We start from the raw sequence: 27,194 nt of genomic DNA, 5'->3' as shown, positions 1-27,194 counted from the left end.
GTGACGCAGAGAGCACAGATGAGCAAAACCTGGAACTTTGACCAATTAGAGCAGACTGGGCTTTTTCAGGAGACAGGCACTTAAACTGAGCGTTTCAGACAGAGGGTGAATACAAGTTTATTCCGACAGACTTAAAACATGTAAACATGTTCTAGTAGAAACCCAAAATACAAGTATGAACCTGAATTGTAATGTGACTTTTTAACATGGAGTAAATCTTTGAAGTGCAAACCTATGAAGAAATGACTATGGAAGTGTGTGTGTATCCGAAGAAAATGCTGTATGATAATGGGAAGAATGAAGTTGTTTTCTTAGAAATGTGTTATGTTTGTTTGTTTGTTTTTCCTTCACTGACATCCTGGTACAGAAAGACAGCCATACAGTGCTATGGTTTATCAAAACGAAGGACAAGGGTAAATGTATGTCTCGTTCATTATCAGCCCCCCTTACCTTGTTAATAAAAATGTCTTTTTCACGTATGACTTACAGTGACGACAGCCTTTTAAATGTTTTCATCACCACGGTGTCTTTCCGGTGTCTCAGGGGGTTTCAGTTGTGAAATCACCATTACGTTGGGACAGAATGTACTTTTCGTCTTCACGTGAAAACATGTTTTAATCTCTAAAAAAACAGGATAAGCGATACTTGAGTAATGAGTGAGCCCAGCGTGATGTATCAAGGTATTTGAAGATAAAGAGTTCCTTTTGCGAACTTGAAACTGCTGTTTTTCTCCTGTTCTACCATTCAGACCTGGATGGGGTTAACGATTGAACTTGCTTACTCCTCTGAGATTCATTTAAAAACCATCTGCTATCTTATGAAAGGCTTTAATTTACCTCAGATGGATACAAGTGTCTTATCATCTGTTTATATACATGCATTCTTTTGTATGTGTATCATTGTTTCCTTTGTTTAAATGAATATATTTTGTGGATACAAGAGTTGAGTTGTGTTCATTTCTTGCAGAAAAGTGAGAGTGTGTGTGCAGGTGTGTGTTTGTGTTCTCCAGTACAGAGTATACCTGTGGTGGTGGGCCCGCTTTCACCCAGGAGATGTTGCTCTTTCTCCCTCGGCGCCGTGGTAACAGATGCTAAGAACACACCTGGTTTATACAAAGAGAGAGAAGAGAGGAAGTGAAGGAGAGATGGAGGGAAAAGGGAAAGTACACACACACACACACACACACACACAATCAGCCGTCCAACCATCACAAGAAGCATTTTCATCCTGATGGGAATTACTGGTCCAACATCAATGGAGGGATAGAGGAGGACGGAGGGAGAGATGTGGTGTGTGTGCAGAGGAGGAGAGTCATGGAGACTAAAGAGGGAGGGTGAGTGGCAGCGCTGGGGGGGTTCGGGGGGGGATTTTGACACCACCACTTAGATAGAGCCTGGCGGTTATGTAAAAGGCTCGGCCTGTCAATTAAGCATATTGGATTCCCTCCCCTCCCAGCCACCGTAGGAGGTGGGCTGGTCCCACACACGTGGCTCGGCACGCGGGTTCACACACACAACTTGTTTTGGTGACGCTCAATACTCGATGCAGCCTGCTTTGCACGTGTGATCCGGGTTACTGTGTAATTGTGTGTGTGTGTGTGTGTGGGCGGTTTATGTCCATATGGTTGCTTTGGCATACATCTCGCTTTTTAGATGATAGGGATTAAAAATGATCCAATGGGATGACTGTGACATTCAAAGAGGAGAGAGGGAGGGAGAGGGGGGCATTGTAGAGATATAAGCCAAAGCGTGTGTGTTTATGTGTGTGTGTTGTTTATTTTCAGATGCTGTTTCCTCAAGTTTGCAGCTGCAACACATGTATCAATCCTTTTCTGTACATGTATGGGGATAAAGTCAACATACACACACACATACTAACATGCCTATACTCATACACTGGTGCTGAAGGTCCGTCTTGACATCACTGTGTCCTGATCAAACATCCTCTCTCGCACGCAGCTCTGGTTTGCTCTGTCTTTATAGGTGTCTTTTTTTACTGCAGGTAATACACTTGACAGTTTGGTGTAAAGGAGAAGCAGCAGCCAGCGGCGGGGGCTGGAGACTCGAGGACAGAGAGAAAAAGAGACGGGTAGTGGGGGGTGGGAGGTGCATCGTTGCATAACAGTCGATTTGGACATGAAGTGCAGCTCGATACCGGTTGAGGGCACAGCGTTGTGTTCGATATTAGGTTACAGGGCCGGAGCAGAGATTTCAAACGAGCCCGTGCACCCCCTTGCCCACCCATCCCACCCCCACTTCTAACAACACAACCATCTCCTCCCTGGAGGCTTATCGAATGCAGAGCGTGCCGTACCACGTTGAGATCTGAAAGGGGCAATGAGGCACACGTTGGCCTCAACACGACCGCATTTCTGCCGTCCGCCCACAAACCCTCACGTCCACTCCCTGGCTTCATCCCTTACTACCCACACGGGCAAAGTCACGTAGGAGCTTTGGATTAGCGTGCCACAGGGCTCACGGCCGTTCGACGCGGCAAACATGAAACGGAATATCTGCGTGGGGTGTTTGTAGACACAAAGGGAGCACCCCCCACCCCCCTTGTGGTGTGCAGAGGTAATAGTTCTTAGGTGACTCACCAAATGAGCTTTTTAAGAAAAGAGCGCGTTTGTTCTGAGACAGCGGCTTCAGGTATGCATGGCTACATCCCTCTCGGCACACGAGTATCCCGTTGGCACCACCACACACACTTCCCTAAAGGTACAATAAATAATCAAGACAGCTCCCAGGGCTGCAGGTCCATTCACACACCTGCAAACTCTCCCTCACACACACACACACACACCTTTTCCCCCCTATTCAGTTTTCCCAGTAAGTACAGCACCTACTGTATGCATGCTCACAGATTTCCCTCCATCTCCACACACCATTAAACGTGAACTCCCAGAACTCTTATTCAGGAACAGCCATAAATTATCTATTTCCCTCTAGTTTGCTGAAACTCTCCAGTCAAGTCCTGTTGGACTTCAAGCCTTCAATTATTCAAGGAGTCAAAGTGGTAAAAGTGTAAAAATACCAGGCTGGTGATAAATGGAGGGAGTGGCAGCATGTTTGGGAACTTCTTTTGCTGCTTTTTATTAATGCTGCCTACGAGTTGATACTCTGAGACTGATGAAAACCTAAAAAGGGGATGATGAGTTGTATTTTCTGATGTTTCTATAACGAGCAGCATCTTATTCTCTGCCTCGTGATGATTCCTGAGGATTTTGATGGACATCCAAAGTCTAACAGGCTCCTCTTTCCTTCGCTGAGGCAATGGGAAATACTCCAGTGACAGCATTGTTCAGGTTTCTCTCCTCTCCTCCAGCACTTGACTTTACTCTGATTTGAGTGTGTGAGAGAGAGAGAGAATGAGAGAGAGAGAGAGAGAGAAGAGGGGGTGGAGGAGTGGTGATTGAGCGCAAAGGGGGCAGGACTTTTTCTCTCCGGGTCCTATTAAGAGCAAACTTTGTGTTTTTGTTCTTCAAGTTCAGCTCAGTGCTCTCCAGCCTGCACACAGTTCCTCTCTGCTGCTCTTTTTCGTTTGCATTCTTTCCCCCTCAATGGTTTTCTTTGCTCGCCTGTTGTTTACTACTGAGTGCTTCCATGGGGGATTCGGACACCGGGAGGATGCGCTTCTTGGAGGAACAAATACTCAAAGTTGTCCCTTCGGCCAGCCCGAGGTTGTTGTAGTGGATACATAGATGGTGTTCGGGTTGGAATGAACAATGGTGCGGATCCTTGGTGCTCTGGCCGAGGGCATGCTCTGGTTTCGGCTACTGTTGCTGTGCGTCGTGGAGTTGGAGCTGGGAGCCGGGCTTTCTACTTTCCAGGGTTTCTATCTTCCACCTGCGAACGGGTCGCGTCTCGCACCTGCCCGGAGGACAGACGGGGTCGTGCGGACCATTGACCGGATTTACCACGGAGGAGGGAAGGTGGGCTACCTGGTGTACCTGGATGGGAGCCGGTTTCAGCTGGACATGGAGCGGGACGAGTCGGTGCTGTCGCATCACTTCAGTCCCCAGTATGTGCTCGCTATGATGGGGGACAGCCCTGCGCCTTTACAGCGGGAGTGCGCGTACCGCGGGACAGTGGACTCCAAGCCGGAGTCCCTGGCCGTCTTCAACCTCTGCGGCGGGGGTCTCGAGGGCTTCTTCGCCGTGGACCACGCGCGCTACACCATCACGCCTATCATCAGGGCGAAGGGACACGAGCAGGACGTGCGCGCCCTGCAGGACAAGGACGCGGAAAGCGCGCTCCACGTGTTCACGCGCGAGAGTTTCAGCTTCGAGGCCATGCGCGAGGGGCGCGAGAGCTGCGGGACGCGCGACGGGCGCAGAGGACGCAGGGATGCGGTGGGGAAACGCCGGCATAGGGGTCACGGGAGAGGGAGACAGGGCAAAGAGAGACCCGCAGAGGAAAGCACAGATGACCACGGCGCGCGCGGGCGAACACTGTGGAGCCGGCTCTCCAAAGCGGCCGCTCCGGAGCGTGGCGCGCGGAGCAAGAGGTCGGTCTCTCGCGCCAGGCACGTGGAGCTGCTCCTGGTGGCAGACGACACCATGACCAAGAAATATGGCAAGGACTTGAACCACTACCTGCTCACACTGGCCGCCATCGCCTCCAAGCTGTACGGGCACGCCAGCATCGAGAACCCCATCCGGCTGTCGGTGGTGAAAGTGATCGTGGTCACGGAGAAGGAGAAGGGGCTCGAGGTGTCGAAGAACGCCGCGGCGACTCTGAAGAGCTTCTGCAAGTGGCAGAACCAACAAAACCCGCTGGACGACGACCACCAGCACCACCACGACGCCGCCATCCTCTTCACCAGGCAGGTAAACAAACTTCCCTCGCTTCCCCGCACCTCCACCTGCATTCTCCCGTCACTTGACAGGCGCCTGGTAGCTCCTGTCTTCCGCCCCACACAGCTGACGGAGAGGCGACTTAGCGCCCCGGTGTGATGCCGAGGCGGCAGCAGTGACGCCACGGGTTGTTTTTATTTTGATGCTGCACGCGGCGGCAGCTGAAGCTGAGCCCTGAGCAGAGAGCTTTGGGTGGCTTATTGCAAATGGTTTATTATAATATATGTAATGATAAGAACTGACTCCAGTCACTCTTTTATTATAAACAGCCTTATTGCACGGTATTTCCCCTTGGGCCGGTAGGTAAGAGACATATTATTTTGACCAATCGTGGATCATTTCCCACATCTGCATCACAGTCAATCAGAAGTGAAGACTGGACAACCTGCCCCCCACATGTCCCTGGTTATTATACACCCCCCCCCCCCACCCCCCCACCCCTTTTTTTATGTATCCTTTCTCCTTCTGTTCCCTCTCCTGTCCTTGCTGATGGATCTCTCGTGCGTAATGCCGTAAAAGTCCATTCAAACGCCGGCTGTTTTTCTAGGCAGGCTCTCCTGTCTTCATGCTCCCCCTCCCAGTCCCCTGACATCCTAACAGCTCGACGAGTGTGTGATCTGGGGCGCGTGTCCGAGACTATGCACGCCAATTCTTCCCATGTTATGAGGTTTGAAATCAGCTGCTGGATGCATTGTGCAGGAACATCACAAAAACTCCCTAGAAACTGCAGTTAATTAGGTAATCATCCCAGCCTTGTGATTACCCCCCCCCCCCTCTCTCTATCTCTCTATCTCTCTCATCACTCCACTCTGCACATTTTTGTTCCCTTTTTACTCCTCTAGTCTGTCAGCTGGGGCTGGGAGCTGTCAGAAAAACAAACACATCCACCCTGTGAGAAGCCCTACGTTTACCCAAACCACACTCATTTATCCCTTCTTTCACCGTCCCTTTCTCTCTCCTCCTCTCTTCCCTCCCTGCCTCGGGAAAGCCGCAAGGGCAGCAACAAATCGACGTGCATTTTTCACCTCTCCCGGGTGTGGCTTCATGGTGGTTAGCTCCAGTTGAAGAGTCAGATAGCTCTCCTTGAATTGTGGTGTGTTCAGCTCCTGCAGGATCTTGTCGTGGCTTGGGCGGAAAAAGCAAGCGCCAGTGGTGTTACCTCCGATCTCCTGGCATCAGCTGCAAGTTGGCGGTGTCATGCATTGGCAAGGCCACCGGTAGTGCATACCTGAGGTCAGCAAGCTGGCAAAGTGGCACAGTTCCTTTGTGCCAACCGCTTCGTGGCTCCTCACTCACTCTGTTGCCACTACACCTGCACGGGAAAGACCCAGGCAGGAGACGTGCCATCCTCCGGTGGTTTGAGTTCTTCTCAAAGGCTTCTAAAACTACACAGACACAAGAAAACACAACCTCCATCATAAACGCTTTATTAGTCAGCACTTGGTTTGCGTCTCACCTGTCGCAGCACTTGCATTATTCATAATCTCCCGTCCACACACATCTCACCTTCACTGTTGGACGTAGAGGGGTCATACTGTAGATGTGACCTGTCAGCACACGAAGCAGGTGACCCCACTCAGTGCTCAGCTAAGAAGCACACCGTTCCATCCAGCCATTAATCATTTTGTAAGAGTGGCTCCACATACAACATCCAGAGCGGCACAACATCCATCATCTTGCAAACAGGATAGCACCATTAGAGTTTCCATTGACAGAAGGCCAGCCAGGAAATAAAAAGCCTCATACCTCGCACGCTGCATGTTGGGCTGAAAAAGAAGAAAAGAAAGAAGTTTGATGTATGAGGCATGCTCATTTCTTTTCTCAGGAAAATAACTCTTAGCAGGAAAAGACAAACATGCACGCGCTGTATATTAACATCAGATGTGCGACAGGAAATGGTGTGCTTCCATTGTACTGACTGTCAGAGGCGTCAAATAGTTCATGTGTGAAAAGAAATAACTTCTCATCTGTGCGTCTGAGACACAGAACCTGATTATTGCCATCCTCCGAACTGAAACTCATTGAAGACTTGACTATGAAGTCAGACCAGTTCATTGTTCCCAGAGGAGAGAGGATGAGGGGGGGTGCAGAAGGAGAGCACAGTTGGAGGGAACCCGTCTCTTTGTGGTCAGGTCCAATTACTCCAACACCCCGTATACCCGCGGTGAGCTGACCCGTGTGGCGGTGTCACCCTGTTCCACACATACCAGCACCGGAACAAAACAACGGGCACATTGAGGGGACCGGGGACCGTTCTGAGTGTATCTGTGTGTATAGGAACATTAAACGTTATGCATGGCTGTGTTCACTTGTTGCGAGCTTGGAGAGTGGACAAAGCCCCACTGTAAGGTGGAGCGAGAGAGAGAGAGAGAGAGAGCTGCAGGGCAGTGGAGATATTGACATGCATGTGTGTGTTCATGCTGCTGCTGATTCTTTGTTTTTATTTCTTGCAGCATTAGCTCAGATATTTGGTTGCTAGCTCTGTATTTGTGATGCCTTTGATACTCAAGTACTGACCTTTGAAACAACCTTTGATTTGTAATAATAGATACATACAAATAGGGCACTTTATACAACTTTATTTAGTTATTTATTACATTTCGGGGCATTAAGCCAAGTGCCACATCCAGACCGAATAAAAAATGAGTCGATTAAGATTAAACTCTGAGTTACACATACAGTATTGCAGCAGCAGTGGTCAAATCAGAGGCATAAACACCAGAAATGTGTCAGGTTACCACACTGAATCAGTGAAAATATAGACAGGAAAATAATTACTAACTAGATCGGGTTGAGAATATTTCGTCACAGATAATGATCCCAAGGTCAAAATAGAACTCCCACGCTCAGAACTGCCAGGTTAGGTTTAAATAAACGTCAATAAGGGCGTTTTATGTGGCAACATGTTTACAATATGACATATAAATAATCAAAGCCATTAAGTATTCCGTGAGGAACTCGGAGTAGAGCCGCTGCTCCTTTGTGTAGAAAGGAGCCAGTTGAGGTGGTTCAGGATCATCTGGTAAGGATGAACCCTGGACGCCTCCCTAGGGAGGTGTTCCAGGCACGTCCAGCTGGGAGGAGGCCTCGGGGAAGACCCAGGACCAGGTGGAGAGATTATATCTCCACACTGGCCTGGGAACGCCTCGGGATCCCCCAGTTAGAGCTGGTTAATGTGGCCCAGGAAAGGGAAGTTTGGGGTCGCCTGCTAAAGCTGCTGCCCCCGCAACCCGACCCCGGATAAGAGGCTGAAGATGAGATGAGATTAGATTAAGTATATACCACTTATGTCCTTCAATAGCCATTTTTTTGTAAAATGATACCATGATGAGCTAACTCTGTGTTATGATTCCATTGATGAACCTAATAGCCTGCAGAGGGTCCTTCTGTAATGATGATTGATGTGAGATACGCAGTGATGTAGACACAGCGTATATCCATACACAATCCATTTCCTCCACATGTGTGTGTTAAACACAGTGATGTCATTAAGCTTCTTCCAGTGAATGCGGGAATGTGCACATGTGCATAGTTTGGACTCCTCCCTTTCCTGTGCACTTGTCTTCCTCTTCCCCTCCTCTTCCTCCTCCGTGTGTTTGTGTGTGTCTGTACATTACAGTGTACATTTCCCAGCCCTTGCCGCCGTCGCAGCTCGCCCCTCTATTTGTTTTAACAGTTCTTGATATTTCACACGTGCTGTACCTCGTCTGGTATATGTTGACAACCTGCAGACAGCTCCTCGGATCCCGAACCCTCGACCCCAGCCACCGGCTCTGTCTGCATATGCGACTGGCCAGAGAGTTCAGTCTGCCAACAACACACGGGGCCTCACTCTCTTCACACTGTGATGCATCAGTGACTTTAAACTGCCCTCCCGTTTGCAATCCTGTCCTGAAGTTTCCTTTGAGCGCTGACCTTAGGATGGTTCATACTTGTATAAATCAACCTTGTTGTGTGTCCTGTTGTTACTCGATCTCGACCATGACATCTTCTGAAAGGGTCTTGAGAGCATTATGGGTCTCAAGGGGCTGACACTTAGCTGGTTCTGCTCGTATTTTATCTGAGTAGCTTGTTATATCGTAATGTTGCAAATACGGTGCTCCACAGGGATCAACACTCGGACCACTTTTGATTTGTGCTTGCATGCTGCCAAGCATGTACAGCCTACATTCACTATTAGCGGATCTGTGAGGTTATGCTAACTTAGGCACAGTGACATTTAGGCTAATTGCTAATTTCAGCATGCGAACACACTCACAATGCGAATGCTAACATGCTGCTGATGTTTAGAAGATTTGTTTTCCACGTTCGCCGTTTTAGTGTGTTAGCATGCTAACATATGCCAAATAGTACAAAACTCCACATAAAAGTATTTGTGGAGTAAAATTATTTAATTTTCATGCTATTTTCCATTTTTATCGTTTAATCGCTGGTGACGAATCATTTGTGACCCGTCCAGTTTGTTGAAATCAGCCTGCAGGGTGTTTTCATCACACACAGCTAAACTTACTCTCCAACAGCGAATTTTGTGTGTGTGTGTGTGTGTGTGTGTGTGTCTGAGTCTGAGTCTGGCTGGCTATTTGTTTAACACAAGCCTTGGCTTAGCTTGCAAGTGGTCTTGTTACACACACACACACACACACACACACAGCTCTGATCGCCCCCTGACCTTCACAACCAGCTTGCCACCTGTTCTCCTGTTATTTTTGCCAATATTTCTGTAACTCCTTGTTCTCTCAGTTCTTCTCTTTAATATCCGGCATCCCTCTATCCTCCTCGAGCGTCTGATTCCTGTGCTCTCCCCCTCCCCCTCTTTTTTGTTTGCTCGTGTGAGAGGTCTTTGGATGAAAACAAAGTTGGGAAGAGAGTTGGCGGAGGGAAGTAAACAATGCTTAGACACAGCGATGTGAGTTTCAGGGTCGTGTCAGGTATTTTTCACACGTCACCATTTCATTTCAAACGGGATATTACAATTTTTCTACGTTTCCTGTTACACTGAGAGCTGTGTGTGTGTGTGTGTCTACAAGAGAGACTGAAACAAAAACAGCTCCCGCACTAGTGCCTGGGAGTTGGGTGAGTGAATAAATAAATGAAATGGACGGAGTTGTAAAGAATGTCGGGGTGAAAGAGTGTGGGAAACGAGGAAAAAGAAACAAAATATGAAGACGATATTCTCTGTACACTGGTTCAAAACAAACTTCCTTTCATAGTTTTCGAGGAAACTTCCATGCACGCAGCGAGAGTGTTTGACTTGCCCTTTGTTCGCTTCATGTGTATCCAGCAGACAGTTGGCAAAGCAGGCACTCCTTCTGTTTTCTGTGTGTGTGTGTATGTGTGTGTGAGAGAGAGAGAGAGAGAGAGAAAGTCACCATTAGTCATGTAGTCTGTGTTGTACATTTACATGTGCTCCGTACCTATTTCTTGACATGTACCTCCTGTAGTTTAGAGTGTGTGAAGTGGTCCCACCTAGTCAGTCATGTGTGTGAGCGCAGAACACAAGGCAGTTTGTTCCAAACCATCCCGCCGGGAACGGGTAAACACCCTTCCCAGAGAGCCTCTCACACATGACCCAGCAGGCCTGTCAGCACCACTTAACATGACGATTCATCCTCTCCACGGGAGAGTGTGTGTGTGCGTGTGCGTGTGTGTGTGTGTGTGTGTTTGTGTGTGCTTTTTTTTACTTTTTGGATGTTCTGCACACATACGTTTATGTGCATCTGTACCCTGAATGCACATGTTCATTCTAAGCATGTTCTGCTGCGTCGTCGGTCTGTACGCACATGCACCCAGGCCCCGCGTGCAGGCATGCGTGCTCTGATGTGACGGTACGATTAACTGATTGATCGCTGCACTCGGCAGAGCTAAGCAGCGCACCCCGAGGCCTCGTCTGCATGGACATGTGTGGGAATCAAAACAAAGATCAATACTTTGTACTCAGACAGACAGGCAGACAGAGAGGTGGAGGAGGCAGAGGAAGGAAGCGGGACTTCAAAAAGGGAAACTCCAGCAACTTTCCAAATTAAAATCACCAGTCACAGGAAGTTCTACTCAACTGACATCACTTGGAGATCTCCACTTCGACTTGGAGTCTTATTTACTTGAGTTGTGGAGTTTGAAAGGCAGGGAGTCTGTAAAGCGTTGCATTATGGGAGGTGTTAAATAAATCAAAAAGGCTTGGAAATAGCACTTTTTGCGACTTTTATTTTGAAGTATGTCTCCTGTGATTATAGCCTTTAAAAGTGTTTGGAATAATGTGTTTTTATACTTTGACAGTATTTGTACAGCACACAGGCCTCCTTTATATTTAAAGAAAACAAAATGCATGGAAATATAGGACCTGTAATGTAAACTTACAGCATTTCCTTTGTCGCAGGACCTCTGTGGCCATCACTCCTGCGACACCCTGGGCATGGCGGACGTCGGCACCATCTGCTCTCCAGAGAGAAGCTGTGCCGTCATCGAGGACGACGGGCTTCACGCCGCATTTACTGTCGCGCATGAGATAGGTAGGCATGGAGACGCATCAACACACAATGGTAACTACACGCCAGGGCTTGCACATCTGTCAGCACATCTCTCTCGCTGATTAATATGCCCAAGAGTATTGTCTGATGTCGTTCACCTGACACCAGAGCGCTCGCTATGTTATCCTTTCTCATTCTTGCTGCATGTGCAAACCCGCGACTTGTCTCGTCATTCCCTTTCCGTCAACTCTGTACATCTCGTCCTTTTCTTTCCTCGCCCCAGGTCACCTGCTCGGTCTGTCCCACGACGACTCCAAGTTCTGCGAGGAGCGTTTTGGAGTGAACAGCGACAAGCGGCTCATGTCCTCCATCCTCACGTCCATCGACGCCTCCAAACCCTGGAGCCGCTGCACCTCGGCCACCATCACGGACTTCTTTGACGACGGCAACGGTGAGTGTGGGAGAAAACGCAGCGCAACACAGAGTCAGTAGTTCTTTCAACCATGAGGACTTTTCTCAGCCAGTGCAAGTTCTATTTTAACTTCATCTACAAATTGCATCCATGTGAATTTGACTCATTATAGCTTTTCTCACACTGAGAGTGGTTTACTACCAAACGAAGCTGTAATCTCCTGTTAATAGAGAGTTATTTACAATCCTATTACCTTGTTGGCTTGTTGAGTGTAGGTGCAGTGCGGCCAAATGGCCTCATCGAGTAGCGTCATTCATTAAGGCCGTAAAGCATTGTCGGTTTGAATCACTTTCAGAATAATTCAAGCCCTCCCTCTTTCCTGCCACAGCCGAGTGTCTCCTAGACTCTCCTCGCATGCCCTTGTTGGGCTCCGAGGAGCTCCCAGGTCAGAGCTACGACGCCGTCCGCCAGTGTCGCCTGGCCTTCGGACCTGAGTACACGGTCTGCCCGGGCATGGACGTATGCTCTCGCCTGTGGTGCGCCGTGATCCGCCAGGGACAAATGGTGTGTCTAACCAAGAAGCTGCCGGCTGTGGAGGGAACGCCCTGTGGGAAGGGACGCATCTGCCTGCAGGGAAAGTGCGTGGACAAGACCCGCAAGAGACACTACTCGGTAAGTGGAATCAGAAAACGGAGGACACAGAGCTGGAAGGTGACTAATAAAAGGGATTCAAACCAAAAATACATTCTTTTTATAGCTCAAAAGCTGGTATTTTAAGCACTCATTTCCACAATGTGCAAATATATAAAAGATGAAGAGAAAGACACTTGAAGAGAGGTAAATGTCACAGGTTCTTCGTTGTGTGGTCTGCTTTATTTATGCCACTGCTGATTTGTTTTCCTGGCCTTGCCTAAACGGATCCTAATTGAATTTGGCCTTAATGAGTTAAAGGACCAAATCTGTTCTTGGCAGGCTGTGTGTTTGTGTTTGTGTTTGTATGTATGTGTGTGTGTGTATGTGTGTGTGTGTGTGTCAGGGAGGGAATGTGAAAGAAGTATGTGTGGATCCGGCCCAAGTTCTGACGACCACTTTGCTGCTCAGAGCGACGTTGAGCCCCTTCATTCGAGACTTCAGCGTCTCTTAACCCCTATATTTACGTCTTACAGTATGATTGCAGATTAAGTGGCTTTTACTGTGGAAAGAAGCATTACAGCAGCGACTCAGCACTGGGACTAAATGGAAAAGCGTTGCAGAACTTCAGGATTATAAAATCAGCTTTGTCTCATAAAATGTTAAACGCTACTTATCCAGTCATTTTTATCTCAGATGACTCATGAAGCGTCTGTTGGAAAAACACAAAAATAAGTACTTTGAGAATTTCATTCAGGCTGTTCCTCTGGGGGGAAGCATGTGAGCTGTTACACCACATAATCCAATCCAGTCATGCTGTCTTGATGAGAGGCTTTATCACATGGTGGTAGCCTGTCTCTTTTTTCACACCACAATGCATGCCACATCTCTCTCTCTCCAAAGGGCTTTCCCTGTGACACCCCAACACGTCTGATAAACACTTATCGTCCTCTTTTTTTGTCTTTCTTTTCCCTCCATCCCTCTCTGCTCTGACCTCTCGTCTCCCAGGCGTCCAACCATGGCAGCTGGAGTTCCTGGGGTCCTTGGGGTGCGTGCTCCAGAACTTGCGGAGGCGGGTTGCAGTTCGCCCAACGCCTGTGCAACAACCCGCCGCCACGCAATAATGGCCGCTTCTGCACGGGGAAGAGAGCCATCTATCGGTCCTGCAACGTCACACCATGTCCTCCGTCAAGTGAGTGTGACAACCGGAGAATGAGTGCATGGTTATGACGGTACATGCTAATGTTTGTTTATCACATACAATGAGTTCTCAATTTTAAACTCTCTTTTTAATGGAACCGTTCTCCAGATAAGAGTTTCCGGCAGGAGCAATGCGAAGTGCGCAACGGTCCCCAGACGGATCCTAAAGGGGTGAAGACCTTTGTTGAGTGGGTGCCTAAGTACGCTGGAGTCCTTCCTAAAGACGTGTGCAAGCTAACGTGCAGAGCGAAAGGAACAGGATACTATGTGGTGTTCTCTCAGAGGGTGAGTTTGTTTAACAAAATCGGGTGAAGGGTATTTAATGGAGACGGGGTCAAGTGTGGGGAGTGATTTTTTTGACTTTTTGTGTTCAGGTGATAGACGGGACAGAGTGTCGTCCTTACAGCAGCTCGGTGTGCGTGAAAGGGAAGTGTGTACGGACAGGGTGCGACGGCATCATAGGCTCCAAGCTCCAGTTTGACAAGTGCGGTATATGTGGAGGCGACAGCACAGGATGTATACGAGTTGTGGGCAACTTCACCAAGAAGAGGTAAGAAACTGATGAATCATAATGTTAGTCATAGTCTTGATGTCGTGATTTTTTTGGTGACTAATAACCTCCATGGGGCAATGACAAAGAACACTGTATCATCTTCTTATCCGACCTCTCTTCTACTTATTCTCTTGACAAATAGTAAGGGCTACACAGACGTGGTAAAGATCCCTGCAGGCTCCACCCACATCAAGGTCCGTCAACACAAGGCCAAGGACCAGACCCGCTACACCGCCTACCTGGCCCTCCGACGGCCCAACAACGAGTACCTCTTAAACGGCAAGTTCATGATCTCCACCTCTGAGACGATCATCCCGCTCAACGGCTCTGTGCTCAACTACAGCGGGTGGAGCCAAAGGGACGAGTGGCTTCACAGCATGGGTCCGGGGGCTCTCCAAGAAGCCTTGGTGATCCAGATTCTAGCGACAGACGCTAAAAAGCCCCTGGATGTTCGTTATAGCTTCTTCATGCCCCGCCGGACAGTCCCGCAGCAGCCGTCGGCTCCGCTCATCCCCAAACCAAAGTCGACCCCTGCACAGAGCACTACCACGACGAGAACCACCACCACCACCACCACCACCACCAGTAGCACCACTACATCTTCCACCGCTTCCCCTATCCTGGTCACAGGGCCACCGACAGTTCCAGGTCCGTCCACCCCAACCCCGGGGCCTCGCTGGGTAACGGGGGCCTGGATGACCTGCTCCAGGACTTGTGACACTGGCTGGCAAAGCCGGACAGTGCAGTGTAAGGACCAGGATGGGAAACTGTCCAAGGGCTGCGTGTTAGGTGTCCGACCCTCCGCCTTCAAACACTGTCTGGTGAAGAAATGCTGAGGCGACAGGAGGGGGGAAATGATGCGTAAGACAAGAAACAATTCATAGGAAGAAGTTTAAGGTCTCAAGTGCTGGATGTAGGACTATGGACCATGAATTTAAGGACCTTAAACAGGACTGTGAATGTTGGCTGAAAGCGCCTGGACCAGATACACAGACTCAGAGACACATTGTCATGGTTGTACCTGACTATATGCCAGAGGATTGTCCTGGAATCATAGTAGCTATGCAGAGCTCAAGTAGAACGAAGGACAGTGTCCGTATGATAGTGACAAGTACCGCTCTGGCTAAGGACTTCAATTGCATGTCGTTTCCACATGGACAGTAACTGACTGTCTTTACGTCAGTCTCCAAACCCTGGAGGCTTAGTATGTGTTGCCCTGTAATGGCATGCCTGTCGTATTGTTTTTTTTTATGCTATTCCATGTGTCCTAATCACTGTGGGGATTTGGAAGTCACACTCCTTTGTCTTTCATCCCGAGTGTGTCCGAGACAAGAGCCCCAACAACGGGAAGCACTCCTTATTCACTTTGTCGTCATTTCTTCCCGAATCACGCCCGCGTCGGCCGTACTACGTCCTGTTTTACTCCAGTAACTTAGACACTTCAGTCACTGGACAGCTCATAAAATTTGTTACGGGCAGAATTTTACAAACTCACTGGATGGAAGGCGATCTTTGTTGCAATCTTGGGGTCCATTAAAAACAAAACAAACCATGTAAAAACAAAGATGATTGGTGTGCTCCTTATCTTTCGATTGACTACCAACACTCTTCCCATAAAGAATTTAATGAGCCACTTAGAGACTGAAATGTCCAAGTTACAGGAGATGCACATACGTATGCTGGTCCTGGATCAGGGCTTCCCATATGCCAGACCGTAACCGTTCTGTCTTTATTAGACTGAGCTGTCCAGCTGAAAACCGAGGAGCAGCACAAGAGGAAGAGAGGGCTGATCATGAACTATTTCCCCACAGTGGTGACCAAGAATGAACGGGTACACCCAGACATTTGGTTAAATGATCCTCGGTCCAGTCAGTTTTAAAGATACTTCTCTGCTCAGGTTCTTAAAAAAAGTATCTGCTCCGCAAAAACTCGGAACGAAAGTTTACCCCAAAGACACAAGTCACCTGTGCGCGTAGAACCAGCAGCATGGTGTGATGGAATGGAAAGAGAGCGTACAGTGGCCTTCAGGGGACAAACTTTACAACAGTTAAAACGACAAAGGGGCAAAGTAACCACGACACTCCTTAACATTTATGGAGGTTAACGGGGCAATGCTTGATTTTTGGTGAATGTGTGTGTGTGCGTGTAGTGTATATGTGTGTGTGTGTGTGTCTTTGTGTGCATGTTATGTGCTAGCACAGTCACGTACCCAGGCCTGTGTTTGACGCACATACAGTACGTACCCTGAACATGTGCGTCTTGAAGCCTCTTCACCCTCAGTTCCATTTGTATCAGTCACTATGGTGGTGCTGGGAGGTTTACGGTCCTCATGTTTTATTGTGGAGATCAATATCTGTTTGTTTGTCTCTTTATCTTTTTAGATAAAGCAACGCTAATATGACAATGTGTGCCCTGGATACTCGCAACGACAGCAAGGGAGATACTAATGCAGTCATTAATGTCCTTTTGCAATTCAACTCTATCTTTTCTCATTCTCTGTTTCACTACTTTACAAATGATTTTCTTTAAATCTGATTCCAACCCTTTTGGGTGGTGTTTGCCACATTACAACAATTGGGATTATGCCACAGAATGGATGATTGTAAAGGGTCAGTCTAAAAATATGTCCATCTGCTTTCTCAGTAGATGATCACAGCTTTGAAAACATATATTTAAGATTCTGAGCAGAATCTTGTAACTCAAGAAACAGTGCCTTGGTTACTTCAGACAATCTTCAAACCCTACTCTCAACAATTTATTTGGAACTACTTTCTGCTGAAGAAAGTATGACTACTGGGGGGGGGGGGGGGGGGGGGGGGGTTAGTGTTGCTGTTGATTTGAATAAATAGATTGAAATTTGGCATATAGTTAATTTACTTGCTAACAAAAAGATTGCTACATCATTTAAATACGAAGCTAAAGCCAGGAAAATGGAAATGTTAGCATGTTAGCTTAGCATAAATGGTTACAGCAAGGGGAAACAGCTAGTCTGAATCAAAGATTAGAAAGACACCTTCTTACATCTCCTTACGAACCCTTCAGCTATTGTTTGTTTAATCTGTGCAAAAATAGAACGCCTGTAAAAACGCCTGTTTCCAGTTGTAATGCCAATCTAACAGGCTGCTAGCTTTAGCATCATATTCAATGAACAAATGCGAGTGTGGTATCAATCTTCTTGTCTAGCTCTCAAGAATGTGAATAATAACTAAACTAAAGTATCTGCATCACTACAGGCCACTTTGGGAAGGACATGATTTGTTTCTCTGTAACTGGAGTGAACTCGTTATTTAAAAGGTATTTAATCAAGGGTGCGTTTAGGGTGTAGACCAGGGCTGCCCAACCCTGCTCCTGGAGGGCCACTGTCCTGCATGTTTTAGGTTTCTCTGCTCTAACACACCTGAATCCAATGATGTGCTCGTTATCAAGCAGCTGAAGCTCGTCACAGGTTTGAAAATGGTTAGACTCGGCTGTGTTAGTGCAGAGAGGAACCTAAAACATGCAGGACAGTGGCCCTCCAGGAGCAGGGTTGGGCAGCCTTGGTGTAGACAATGCACATTACATATCAAACAGACTTTTTAAATTACCTTCCTGTAATTGTGCTAAACTGCACCTGTTACATCTTCCTCTGTGGCAAACCTCACCCATCTGGCACCTGTGCAGGCGAAAACAAACCACAAGCAAGTGTTTTTCAGATGGTACATGACCCAGGTCAACATACCACTCGACATATCCTCTTTCCCTCGCTCACACATTCAGATTTATTTACACGATGTAGTCGTTTTTGTACAATGAGTAGATCTTTCATATATGTGTTAGTATTCAACCATATTTACACAGGAATGTACACACACAGACACACGGAAACAATCCATCAGTTACACAACATTTGAATATCTCATGAACCCTTACACACACTCCACACACACACACACACACACACACACACACACACACAACCTGCTCTGACTCTTCCAGTGGGGAAACCCATCTCGTTGAACGACAGAAACACAGCACTGAACTTGTAATTTATTGTTTGTACAACTGGTATGTGTGTGTGTGTGAATAAAAAAAAACCATGAGATGAGTTTTATTTATTATAGTAATTTTGTATCAAATTACTATGTAACTTAGGAATATGACTGTGCGTTCCTTTGTAAGAATATAGTGTTTCTTTTCTAGTCATCCACATGAATATATGTACATAAAATCTATATATTTAAATATCTTTGTGTCCGTGTTGTTCATGATGTTTATGTTTTTAATTGATGCTAATCAGTTGCTATCATCACACACGTTATGACAGGAGGACCGCTGTCACTGTGGCCTTTAGTGAAGGTAAGAAATAATGTAAATACACGTCATTAGAAGTTTTTAAGAAAACATTTATGGAAAAATATATTATGGTATCAAAGGTAAAAGTACCCAACATCTACACTGGCCTCTGTAAGAGTGTTATATGCATTTACCTACTCTGTAAAGTGTCCTGAGATAGCTTTTGTTATGATTTGGCACTATAAATACAATTGAATTGAATATATTGGATTATTATTATTGATAATACAACATGTTTCTTTTTTTTATACTTATTTTTTATTTAAATTTTCAAACAACAATTACAGTGTACACATATTCATAGCAGTGGCCTTCATGTCCAGTGGTGGTGGTGGTGTCCTCTTCGTGTGTTTTTTTTTATTCTTTAAAAAGCTTATTATTTAAGTTTCCTTTCATCAATTACAATGGCAAGTATTACACACTCCATAAAGCAATTAATCACATATCTGTGTCATCACTGTCCAGTAGTATCGGTGGTGTCCTCCTGCTGTGTTCTATAATCTGACCATTCTTCACATTTGTCCTGAAATTGTGTCTATAACACGTCTTTTACTAATTTTATATATCGCTGGAAAGTTTCATCTATAAAAATGCAACATTTTATAAAATTCTCATGTAAAATACTAATCTGCAAAGCAACTATAGCGGTCAGTGGAGTAAAGTACATATTTGACCTCTCTACTCTCTCGATACTCTGGATTTACTCGTACAAAAAGTGTAGTACTTGATTGAATATTGTGTTAGTGTCCACCACATGACTGTATATGCATGATTACATTACCAGCAGCAGAAGCATGGTTTCTAAAGCATTTCAAATACACATACGTATCATCCTTTATTGACATTAAGACAAATATTCTACAATATTTGGTGGTTTTCTTACACTAGTAGTAGAGTATTATCTGCAATTCATGCACTAAGTTACTTATTGACCTTAGTAGCAAATGCCAATCCTGATCAGCTCCTTTGTTTGTCTGTCATTTTCACATCAGCACGTGTTAACACATGTGAAAAATGTCATGTATGTTTAGTCACTGTATGTGTCCCAGCTCCTCTTCATCCCAATGTCTCCTGGTTATCATCTTATAAACTCAGAGTGCTGACCCAGGATCAGCATCCTCAAGCAGAGGCACCATGCTCCACATAGATCATGGGTGCACCATGGCTGCCTCCCTGCGGTCAATGGCTCACTGTTTGCACTTTGACAAACCCCCGATAGTGATGCAAAGGCGCCCCCTGTCGGCTGAACCTGGCACTGCTTCATCCAGTCCTGGAAAATCCCTGCAGAGTTAGGGGGATTTTCCATGACTCATGCCCACCATCTGCCGGGAAACTATGAAATTACAACTCCTCACTTTTTCTGACCTGTTGCTTTTAAGGTGGACTCCCATAATATGTCCTCCCCAGGGACTGATCAGTGATGTTTGCTCCAGTGAGTCACTGCAGTGGAAATGGTGCCAATAACCTCTCTAGGATCCATCTACATTGTGATATACTGTTTTAAAAAAACACTTAGGTCTCTTTATTGTTGTACAAAATATGATATTCCTATATTTTCAATATCTTTTCTGAGATTTCACGTTTCTCTACAGTTTCAGGTCTGTGCTGAAGGATTCCTTTCCCTAAATAGTTGCTCCTGGACAGTCTAATTGTATGTTTTTTAAGTTGCTTTGCTGTGAATGATCTTGTTTGTGATGCCTCTAAGATGCACTGTAGATAATAGGATTTTCTTTGCTTTGCCAGTTATTTTTTAATGAAGCTCCGGCGTAAACTCTTCCTGTCTGTTGGAGAGAAGGAACAGTCCCGGGCGGGTGGGGGAAGAAGCCGGAGGACAGGGGCTCTGCCTGCCTTGGTTTGAGCGCAGAGGCGGCCCGATGGGAGAACCGCTCCACCTTAAGACCTCGGCGGCCCCTCTCTGCTCCCTCTCCCCGGGGAGCAGAGCCACCGAACCCGGCCACGGCGTACCACAGCCGGCTTGGCACAGTGGAGGTGAGTACGACTCCCGGAGCCTTGGCCAGCAGATACGGTTACCATTCCGGACCTGCTGCCATCTCCCTTCTCAAGTTGCTCTGACACTACAACACTGCTCCACATCAGCCACTGCTGCCTGTCACCCTGATTTATGTTGGAATAGACACCAGTTGAATAAGTGGTATGTAGAACAGTAATTAAGTTAGAAAGCAGAGAACTGAACCAGTGCCAGAGTTTGACGTTTGTTTTTTTGTTTTGGCCACGCACATCATAAATGTATACACCGATGACACATGAATGGCGTTGTGGTTGGAATGATCTATTAAGCTGTAGTAATAATACTCGTGGGTTATGACTCAACATGTATCCCGCGTCTTGTGACAGACAAGCAGAGTTTGAAGAAGAAAATGTTTCTCTGCCCAAAGTTCTCCACAATGATTGATTATTATGGCAACGCTCCAGGTCGCTGGTGCGTTTTCGTTGCGCACGGGATTTGGCCCCTCATCACATCAAAGGGTCCTCAGGAAAGGGGTGGTCCTGAGGCAGGGGGATATATAGGAGGGATCTGCTCTGTTCTGACTGCAAGGCAAGAGCAGAGAACAGACTAAACGGGTCAGCAGAGGGAAAAACCTGCCCCCGAACTCAAAGAGAGAGATAGAAACTGAGACATCTGCTGAGGTTTGGAGAGAAAGAGACCTGTTGGATTTACTACCGAGATCCAGCTTTTATTTGCATTTAATGAAAGGACTTTTTTTTGCAACAAGTCAGACCTGCACATAACTTTAAACGAGTTTTGCACTGGATTTGATCCCTTTTTAGATCTTTACGCGTGTGCGTAATTCTGGGGACACTTTTGTTGAAGTTCAGAGACTTGGGGTTTGTAGTTTATAGGGGAAACATTTTTTTAAAGGATTTATTTGCTTCCTCTTAGACACTTTATCATCAATTTGTCTTTCTTGTCGGATTTCGCAGTTATATGATGTGGGTTTTACAAGTATCCATTGGTTTAATCGCCGCTCTGTGCGTCAGAGCGGCGCAAAGCTCCTGGGAGGAGAGCACCGTGGTCCCGGTCAGACTAGACCCGGCGGCCCGGTCGGTGAGCGAAACCGAACCGTGGCGGACTCTGTCTGCAGAGGAGAAGGAGAAAGAGGAGGAGATGAGGGAGTACCGGTTGGACGTATTTGGCAAGGAGCTGGTCTTACAGCTAGAGCCTGACCAGACCTTCTTGGCGCCGGGGTTTGTCTTCCACATTGTGGGGAGTCCTGAGTCCGAACCAACACAGGAACCCAAGACCGGGGCCGAACCGGGTTGTTTCTTCTCCGGCACGGTGAACGGAGAGGAACACTCTGTAGCTGCGCTCAACCTGTGCCACGGACTCAGGGGCGGATTCTACTTTCGGGGGGAAGAGTATTTTATTCAGCCCCTTAACTCAAGCGACTTCATGGGCACCGAGGAGGACGTCCACATGATCCGCCGGAGAGGTCGGGCAGCTTTGGCTGAGGAGGCGAGCTCCAAGTGCGGGGTCAACGAGGACGAGGAGAGGGTGCCAAAGAATCTGGAGAAAGAAGCCAAGCACGAAGCAGCTAACGAAGACCAGACAGGTAAGGCTACAGAAATATTACGCGCATTTTACGCACTTCATATCAGACAAAGCTTAAATTATCAGACCAGCAGCCTTACAAGTTGCCAGGGAAACAGAGAAAGTGGTTTATTTACTCTATAGAATGTATACAAACAAGCGAATGACTTATTTTCTTTATAAGTCACTGGCTGTAGTGAATATGGAACAAAACGCTGGAGTTGTGCGTGTGCCAGGGTGCACAGCATGCGCAATGGACTCAGCTACCTTTTTTGACAGCGCCGTATACGCACTACCAGAGATGAGGAAGGGAGGGGAGGAGAAAGGGGGGCAAGGAGAAAGAGGAGGAGTAACGGAGGAAGGGGAGGGGTGCAGCCGGGCTGGGGCCAGCCGGAGCCCGGCGGTGCTGAGACGTGTAAACTCGTCTCCTGGTACAACTCGCGCCGGCACACATTTTTCCCCACAAAGGATTTTCTCCCTACGCATAATGTTTCCACCAGAGAAGGTCATTTTTAGGAATGTGGACCCTGAGGAGGAGGAGCCGCCGGTGGTCTGACGCTGAGTCACGGAAGCCAGGCTCCTCCAGGCACATCCGGAGCTCTCTTTGGAGCCTCTATCCCTCTAAATAAAATGAGCCTTTGTAGCTGCTGTTTAGAACACTGGCAGAGTCTTGCAGTGTGCAAACTGTCCCAGACAGCCTCACAAGTTACAGTGCAGTGAAACTAGGACTGAAACCTGACATCTACTCCGATGACCTTTGAACCTAGTTTGGTCTGACCTCTGTCTCTGTCTCCTATCTCCTTAGCCCACCACAGAACCAGGCGTTTTGTTTCCACCCCTCGCTACCTGGAGATCATGATAGTGGCCGACCAGTCCATGGCTGAGTTCCACGGTGCTGGGCTCAAGCCCTACCTGCTGACCATCATGGCAGTGGCGTCCCGGCTTTACCGCCACCCCAGCATCCACAACTCCATCAGCCTGGCGGTGGTAAAGCTGCTGGTGGTATACGAGGAGGAGCGAGGCCCTCAGGTGTCATCGAACGCCGCCATGACGCTCCGCAACTTCTGCCAGTGGCAGAGGCAGCACAACCCACCCAGCGACCGCAATCCTGAGCATTATGACACGGCTGTGCTCTTCACCAGGACGGTGAGTGGGAGTGGGAGGAGAGGAAGTGTGTTAGATGGATCAGAGAGAGAATAAGAGGAAGAGAAGGAGGAATCAAACATTAATTTTTCTCTCTGTCTGTCTGTTCAGGATCTGTGTGGCGCCCACTCTTGTGACACTCTGGGCATGGCGGATGTTGGCACTGTTTGTGACCCTGACAGAAGCTGCTCGATTGTTGAGGACGATGGGCTGCAAGCTGCTTTTACTGTGGCACATGAACTGGGTAAGTAGAAAAAAAACACATTTGTATGTTTAAAACCTTTGTAACATATATAACCGCATATACCACTTTTACTAGAAGTGCTCAAGGAACTCTTATTTCCTCCCCAGGCCACGTCTTCAACATGCCTCATGATGATGCCCAGCTGTGCTCCGGTGTCAACGGTGCCCACTGGGGCTCCCACATGATGGCTTCCACACTGTCCAACCTGGACCAGCAGCAGCCATGGTCCCCCTGTTCTGCCCTCATGGTCACCACCTTCCTGGATAACGGCCATGGTCAGTGCCTGCTGGATAAACCGGTCAAACCTCAGCCGCTCCCTCAACCCCTGCCCGGGACAGTCTATGACGCCGACCATCAGTGTCGCCTGACCTTTGGTGAAGACTCTCAACACTGCCCAGATCTGAGTACCACGTGTGCGGCTCTGTGGTGCACTGTGACCACATCCAATGGTTTGCTGGTGTGCCAGACGAAGAACTTCCCCTGGGCTGATGGAACGGCATGCGGGCACGACAGCTACTGTCTGGCCGGACATTGTCTCACTAAGAGCCAAGCCGCCAAACACCAGGTAGGACACTAAATAATCAAAAGCAGTTCATATACTGTCTTTGTCTTTGAATCAATCATCTAACTTCAGTTCAAAATTGTAACGCTCATATCCCTGGTTCTTTCAGACTCCTGTCAACGGTGGCTGGGGAGTGTGGGGTCCCTGGGGCGACTGCTCTCGGACCTGTGGTGGAGGTGTGCAGTATTCCTTCCGCTCCTGTGACAACCCTCTGCCAAAGAATGGGGGCAAGTACTGTGAGGGCAAGAGGATCCAGTACCGCTCCTGTAACACGGACACCTGCCCTGATACCAATGGTAAGATATCTTCCCAGAAAACATCCACACACTTTCTTTGAAGTCATGTTTTGATGTCCCTTGCACGTTGGTGTGAAAGTTAGCACGCAGGTCAGGGCTGAAGCGGCAGTAAATCTGACCCCTCCTTTGTTTCTTTCTCAGGCCTGTCATTCCGTGAGGAGCAGTGCCTGGCCCACAACGACATGTCGGCCCAAGTGTCCCTGGGTTCAGGCGAGGGTGTCGAGTGGGTGCCGAAGTATGCTGGAGTTTCACCCAAAGACCGCTGCAAGCTGGTGTGCCGAGCCAAGGGGACTGGATACTTCTTTGTCCTCAAATCTAAGGTGAGAGCTGCGGTGTGCTGCAATATATTAACAGACTTTGTCTTAGAATGATGTTACAACATCTTCAGGCTCTTAGTTTATCTCATAACTTACTTGTGCAGACCTGCAAGTTGAGGCATCAGCTAATGTAATTTCTCTCAGCCCCGGGGCTTCTGCCTTGCCAGGGGAAGAACTTTTACTTTCTACCCTTTGAGTCAGACTCTTATGTAACAGTTTTACTTGACATAACTGAGTTCCATTTGTGCTTCTCTGCTGCCCCCAGGTGGCTGACGGCACGCCCTGCAGCCCTGACTCCACCTCAGTTTGTGTTCAAGGCCAGTGTGTCAAGGCTGGATGTGATCGCGTCATCGGCTCTAACCGGCGCTTTGATAAGTGCAGTGTGTGTGGTGGGGATGGCTCTACCTGCAAGAAAGTGTCTGGCTCTTTGGAGCGTGCCAGGTAAATATCCAACAGGCTGTATCTCAAAATACTGTCTTAAAATATACATCGAAACATCCTGGTATGCATGTCAGAATGGCTCAGTCTGACCTCTGTCTGTCTGTTTCAGGCCTGGCTACCAGGATGTTGTCACCATCCCTGCTGGTGCAACCCACCTGGACGTCAAACAACGCGCCCCAGGCAATGGTCGTCAAGATAACAGCTACCTGGCAGTGCGTCGCCAGGATGGAAGCTACCTGTTAAATGGTGAATACAAACTGATGACCATGGAGACTGACATCACCTTGCGAGGGGCACTGTTGAGATACAGTGGCTCCTCCGCCACCCTGGAGCGCCTCCGGAGCTTCGCCCCGCTCCCCGAGCCCCTCACCATCCAAGTGCTGTCTGTCGGGGAAGCCCCAAGGCCCCGGGTTAAGTACAGCTACTTTGCCCCGAGACCCAACAACGCTGCTTCTGTCTCCAACAACAACAACGCAGGCCGCCGTCATTCCATCAACGCCATCAGAGAGGTGGATGGAGCTGAATGGACCCTGAGGGAGTGGGGTCCGTGCTCCCAAACATGTGGAGGAGGCATGCAGCAGAGAGAGGTGGTGTGTCTGGATCCCCAGGGTCGTCCCTCCAGAGATTGCCCGGAGGAGCTGCGCCCCTTGGCCTCGCGGTCCTGCGCCACCCAGTCCTGTCCCTCCTGGCTTCTCGGAGAATGGTCGTTGTGCTCCAAGACCTGCGGCCGAGGCTTCCGCAAACGCCAACTGCGCTGCATCGGCCACGATGGACGCACATTAAGCCATGAAAGCTGCGACCCCAAAGACAGGCCGCGACCCCTGCTGGAACTGTGCAATCAGACTGCCTGTTAAGGACAATCGAACCTCCTTTCATACGCCCAGCTTTCAGAAATTAGATACTTCACTGCCTCTGTTTTACCACGGACAGACTAAAGAGGCAGATGAATGTTAACAACCAGGGAAAGAGTGGTTGTCATGGGTTCCAGGTAGTCAAACAGTCCCATAATGGGTCCACAATGACTGCGCCAATTTTTACCCATTCCCTCCTTCCATTCGGGGGCCAGACGGTGGTCCTCAGTGGCACTGCCTCCTGGTTGAAGCAATAAAGACTGATTACAGCTTGCTGCCCGTCTGGCCTCGGCGCAGCAGCAGCGGCACATTTTGCCTCCCATCAGGGGGAAGAAAGCATGGACATTCCTGATTTCCTAAAGGAGCGTGCTGCTTACCGTGCCAATGTCATGCCTGCGCGTGTGCGTCAGCGAGTGTGAGAATGCGTGTGTGTGTGTGTGTCATTTTTTTTTTAATGCATGTATATGATGTTTGTTCAAGCTGGGCTGGACAGACACATAAGGGTTGGGGTGGGGGAGGTTATTGCAGAGTATATAAAGAAACAAATGAAAGAGACTAGCTCATATTCTACTTACTCACCCCATCAGGTATGGAAAATAATATAGCTAATAGTCAAAGTGTTTATGTTCAAACTTGCCAGTTTATTTATCACAAACCTGTAGCACTTCATCTTTGTTTTTTGCCAGCGGCACATTGTAACACCCAGTTGTCTCTAAATGCCTCAGTACTCCGTACTTTGTCCTTTAGCCATATCTTGCCCTCGTCTACACAGACTTCAATGAGGGAACTCTTCAAAGACCAAAGAGGAGTGTGTGTGTGTGTGTGTGTGTGTGTGTGCGCGTGTGTGCGTGTGTGCGTGTGTGCGTGTGTGCGTGTGTGTGTGTGTGTGTGCGTGTGTGCGTGTGTGCGTGTGTGCGTGTGTGTGTGTGTGTGTGTGTGTGTGTGTGTGTGTGGAGACCTAAAGAGGGACTTGTCTCCTGCTACTACTTCATAAGTAAGTCTCTCTGCCTTCTGCGAAGGCACATTGTTTTTTTTCTATTATTTTTTTTTTCTTCCTTTTGTACAGAATATCCAAACATTATTTATTTTTGTACAGCCTGTTAAATATAATCATGTGGCTTTTTTTAATATTATTTTTTATTTGTTATTGAGATCACAGAAGGGAGTAGAATATATAGAGTATTTATACAGTGTTTTATATATATATAAATATATATGTGTATATATTTATATATATATGGTCCTAGGTTCATGAATAAAGTATCACATTGACTTGTGAAGCTCATGTCTCCAGAGTGGTTTGTCTGTTTGATCCATTGATTTGCCCATACATCCTTTATTTAA

The 27,194-nt window shown here is 47.7% G+C and overlaps 2 protein-coding genes across 2 annotated transcripts; both read left to right on the top strand.

Moving 5' to 3' along the window:
• Positions 1-3,620: 3,620 nt before the first annotated feature.
• On the top strand, positions 3,621-16,853 carry adamts5 (ADAM metallopeptidase with thrombospondin type 1 motif, 5 (aggrecanase-2)). Its single transcript, XM_083937645.1, has 8 exons — positions 3,621-4,828; positions 11,229-11,361; positions 11,603-11,770; positions 12,120-12,403; positions 13,370-13,553; positions 13,671-13,846; positions 13,936-14,111; positions 14,257-16,853. The coding sequence occupies exons 1-8, from the start codon at positions 3,725-3,727 to the stop codon at positions 14,948-14,950; spliced, it is 2,919 nt and encodes a 972-aa protein (XP_083793771.1). The 5' UTR covers positions 3,621-3,724; the 3' UTR covers positions 14,951-16,853.
• A 4,168-nt stretch (positions 16,854-21,021) lies between these two features.
• Positions 21,022-27,010, top strand: adamts1 (ADAM metallopeptidase with thrombospondin type 1 motif, 1). The gene is made up of 8 exons (XM_083937615.1): positions 21,022-22,018; positions 22,802-23,142; positions 23,251-23,383; positions 23,491-23,948; positions 24,055-24,241; positions 24,383-24,561; positions 24,824-24,999; positions 25,109-27,010. The coding sequence occupies exons 1-8, from the start codon at positions 21,394-21,396 to the stop codon at positions 25,851-25,853; spliced, it is 2,844 nt and encodes a 947-aa protein (XP_083793741.1). The 5' UTR covers positions 21,022-21,393; the 3' UTR covers positions 25,854-27,010.
• Positions 27,011-27,194: the final 184 nt, after the last annotated feature.

Source organism: Echiichthys vipera (genome assembly GCF_963691815.1).
Source record: "Echiichthys vipera genome assembly, chromosome: 23".
Lineage (NCBI taxonomy): Eukaryota > Metazoa > Chordata > Actinopteri > Perciformes > Trachinidae > Echiichthys > Echiichthys vipera.
The sequence above is the reverse complement of the archived record's forward strand: the minus strand, read 5'-3'. Positions and strand labels throughout refer to the sequence as shown.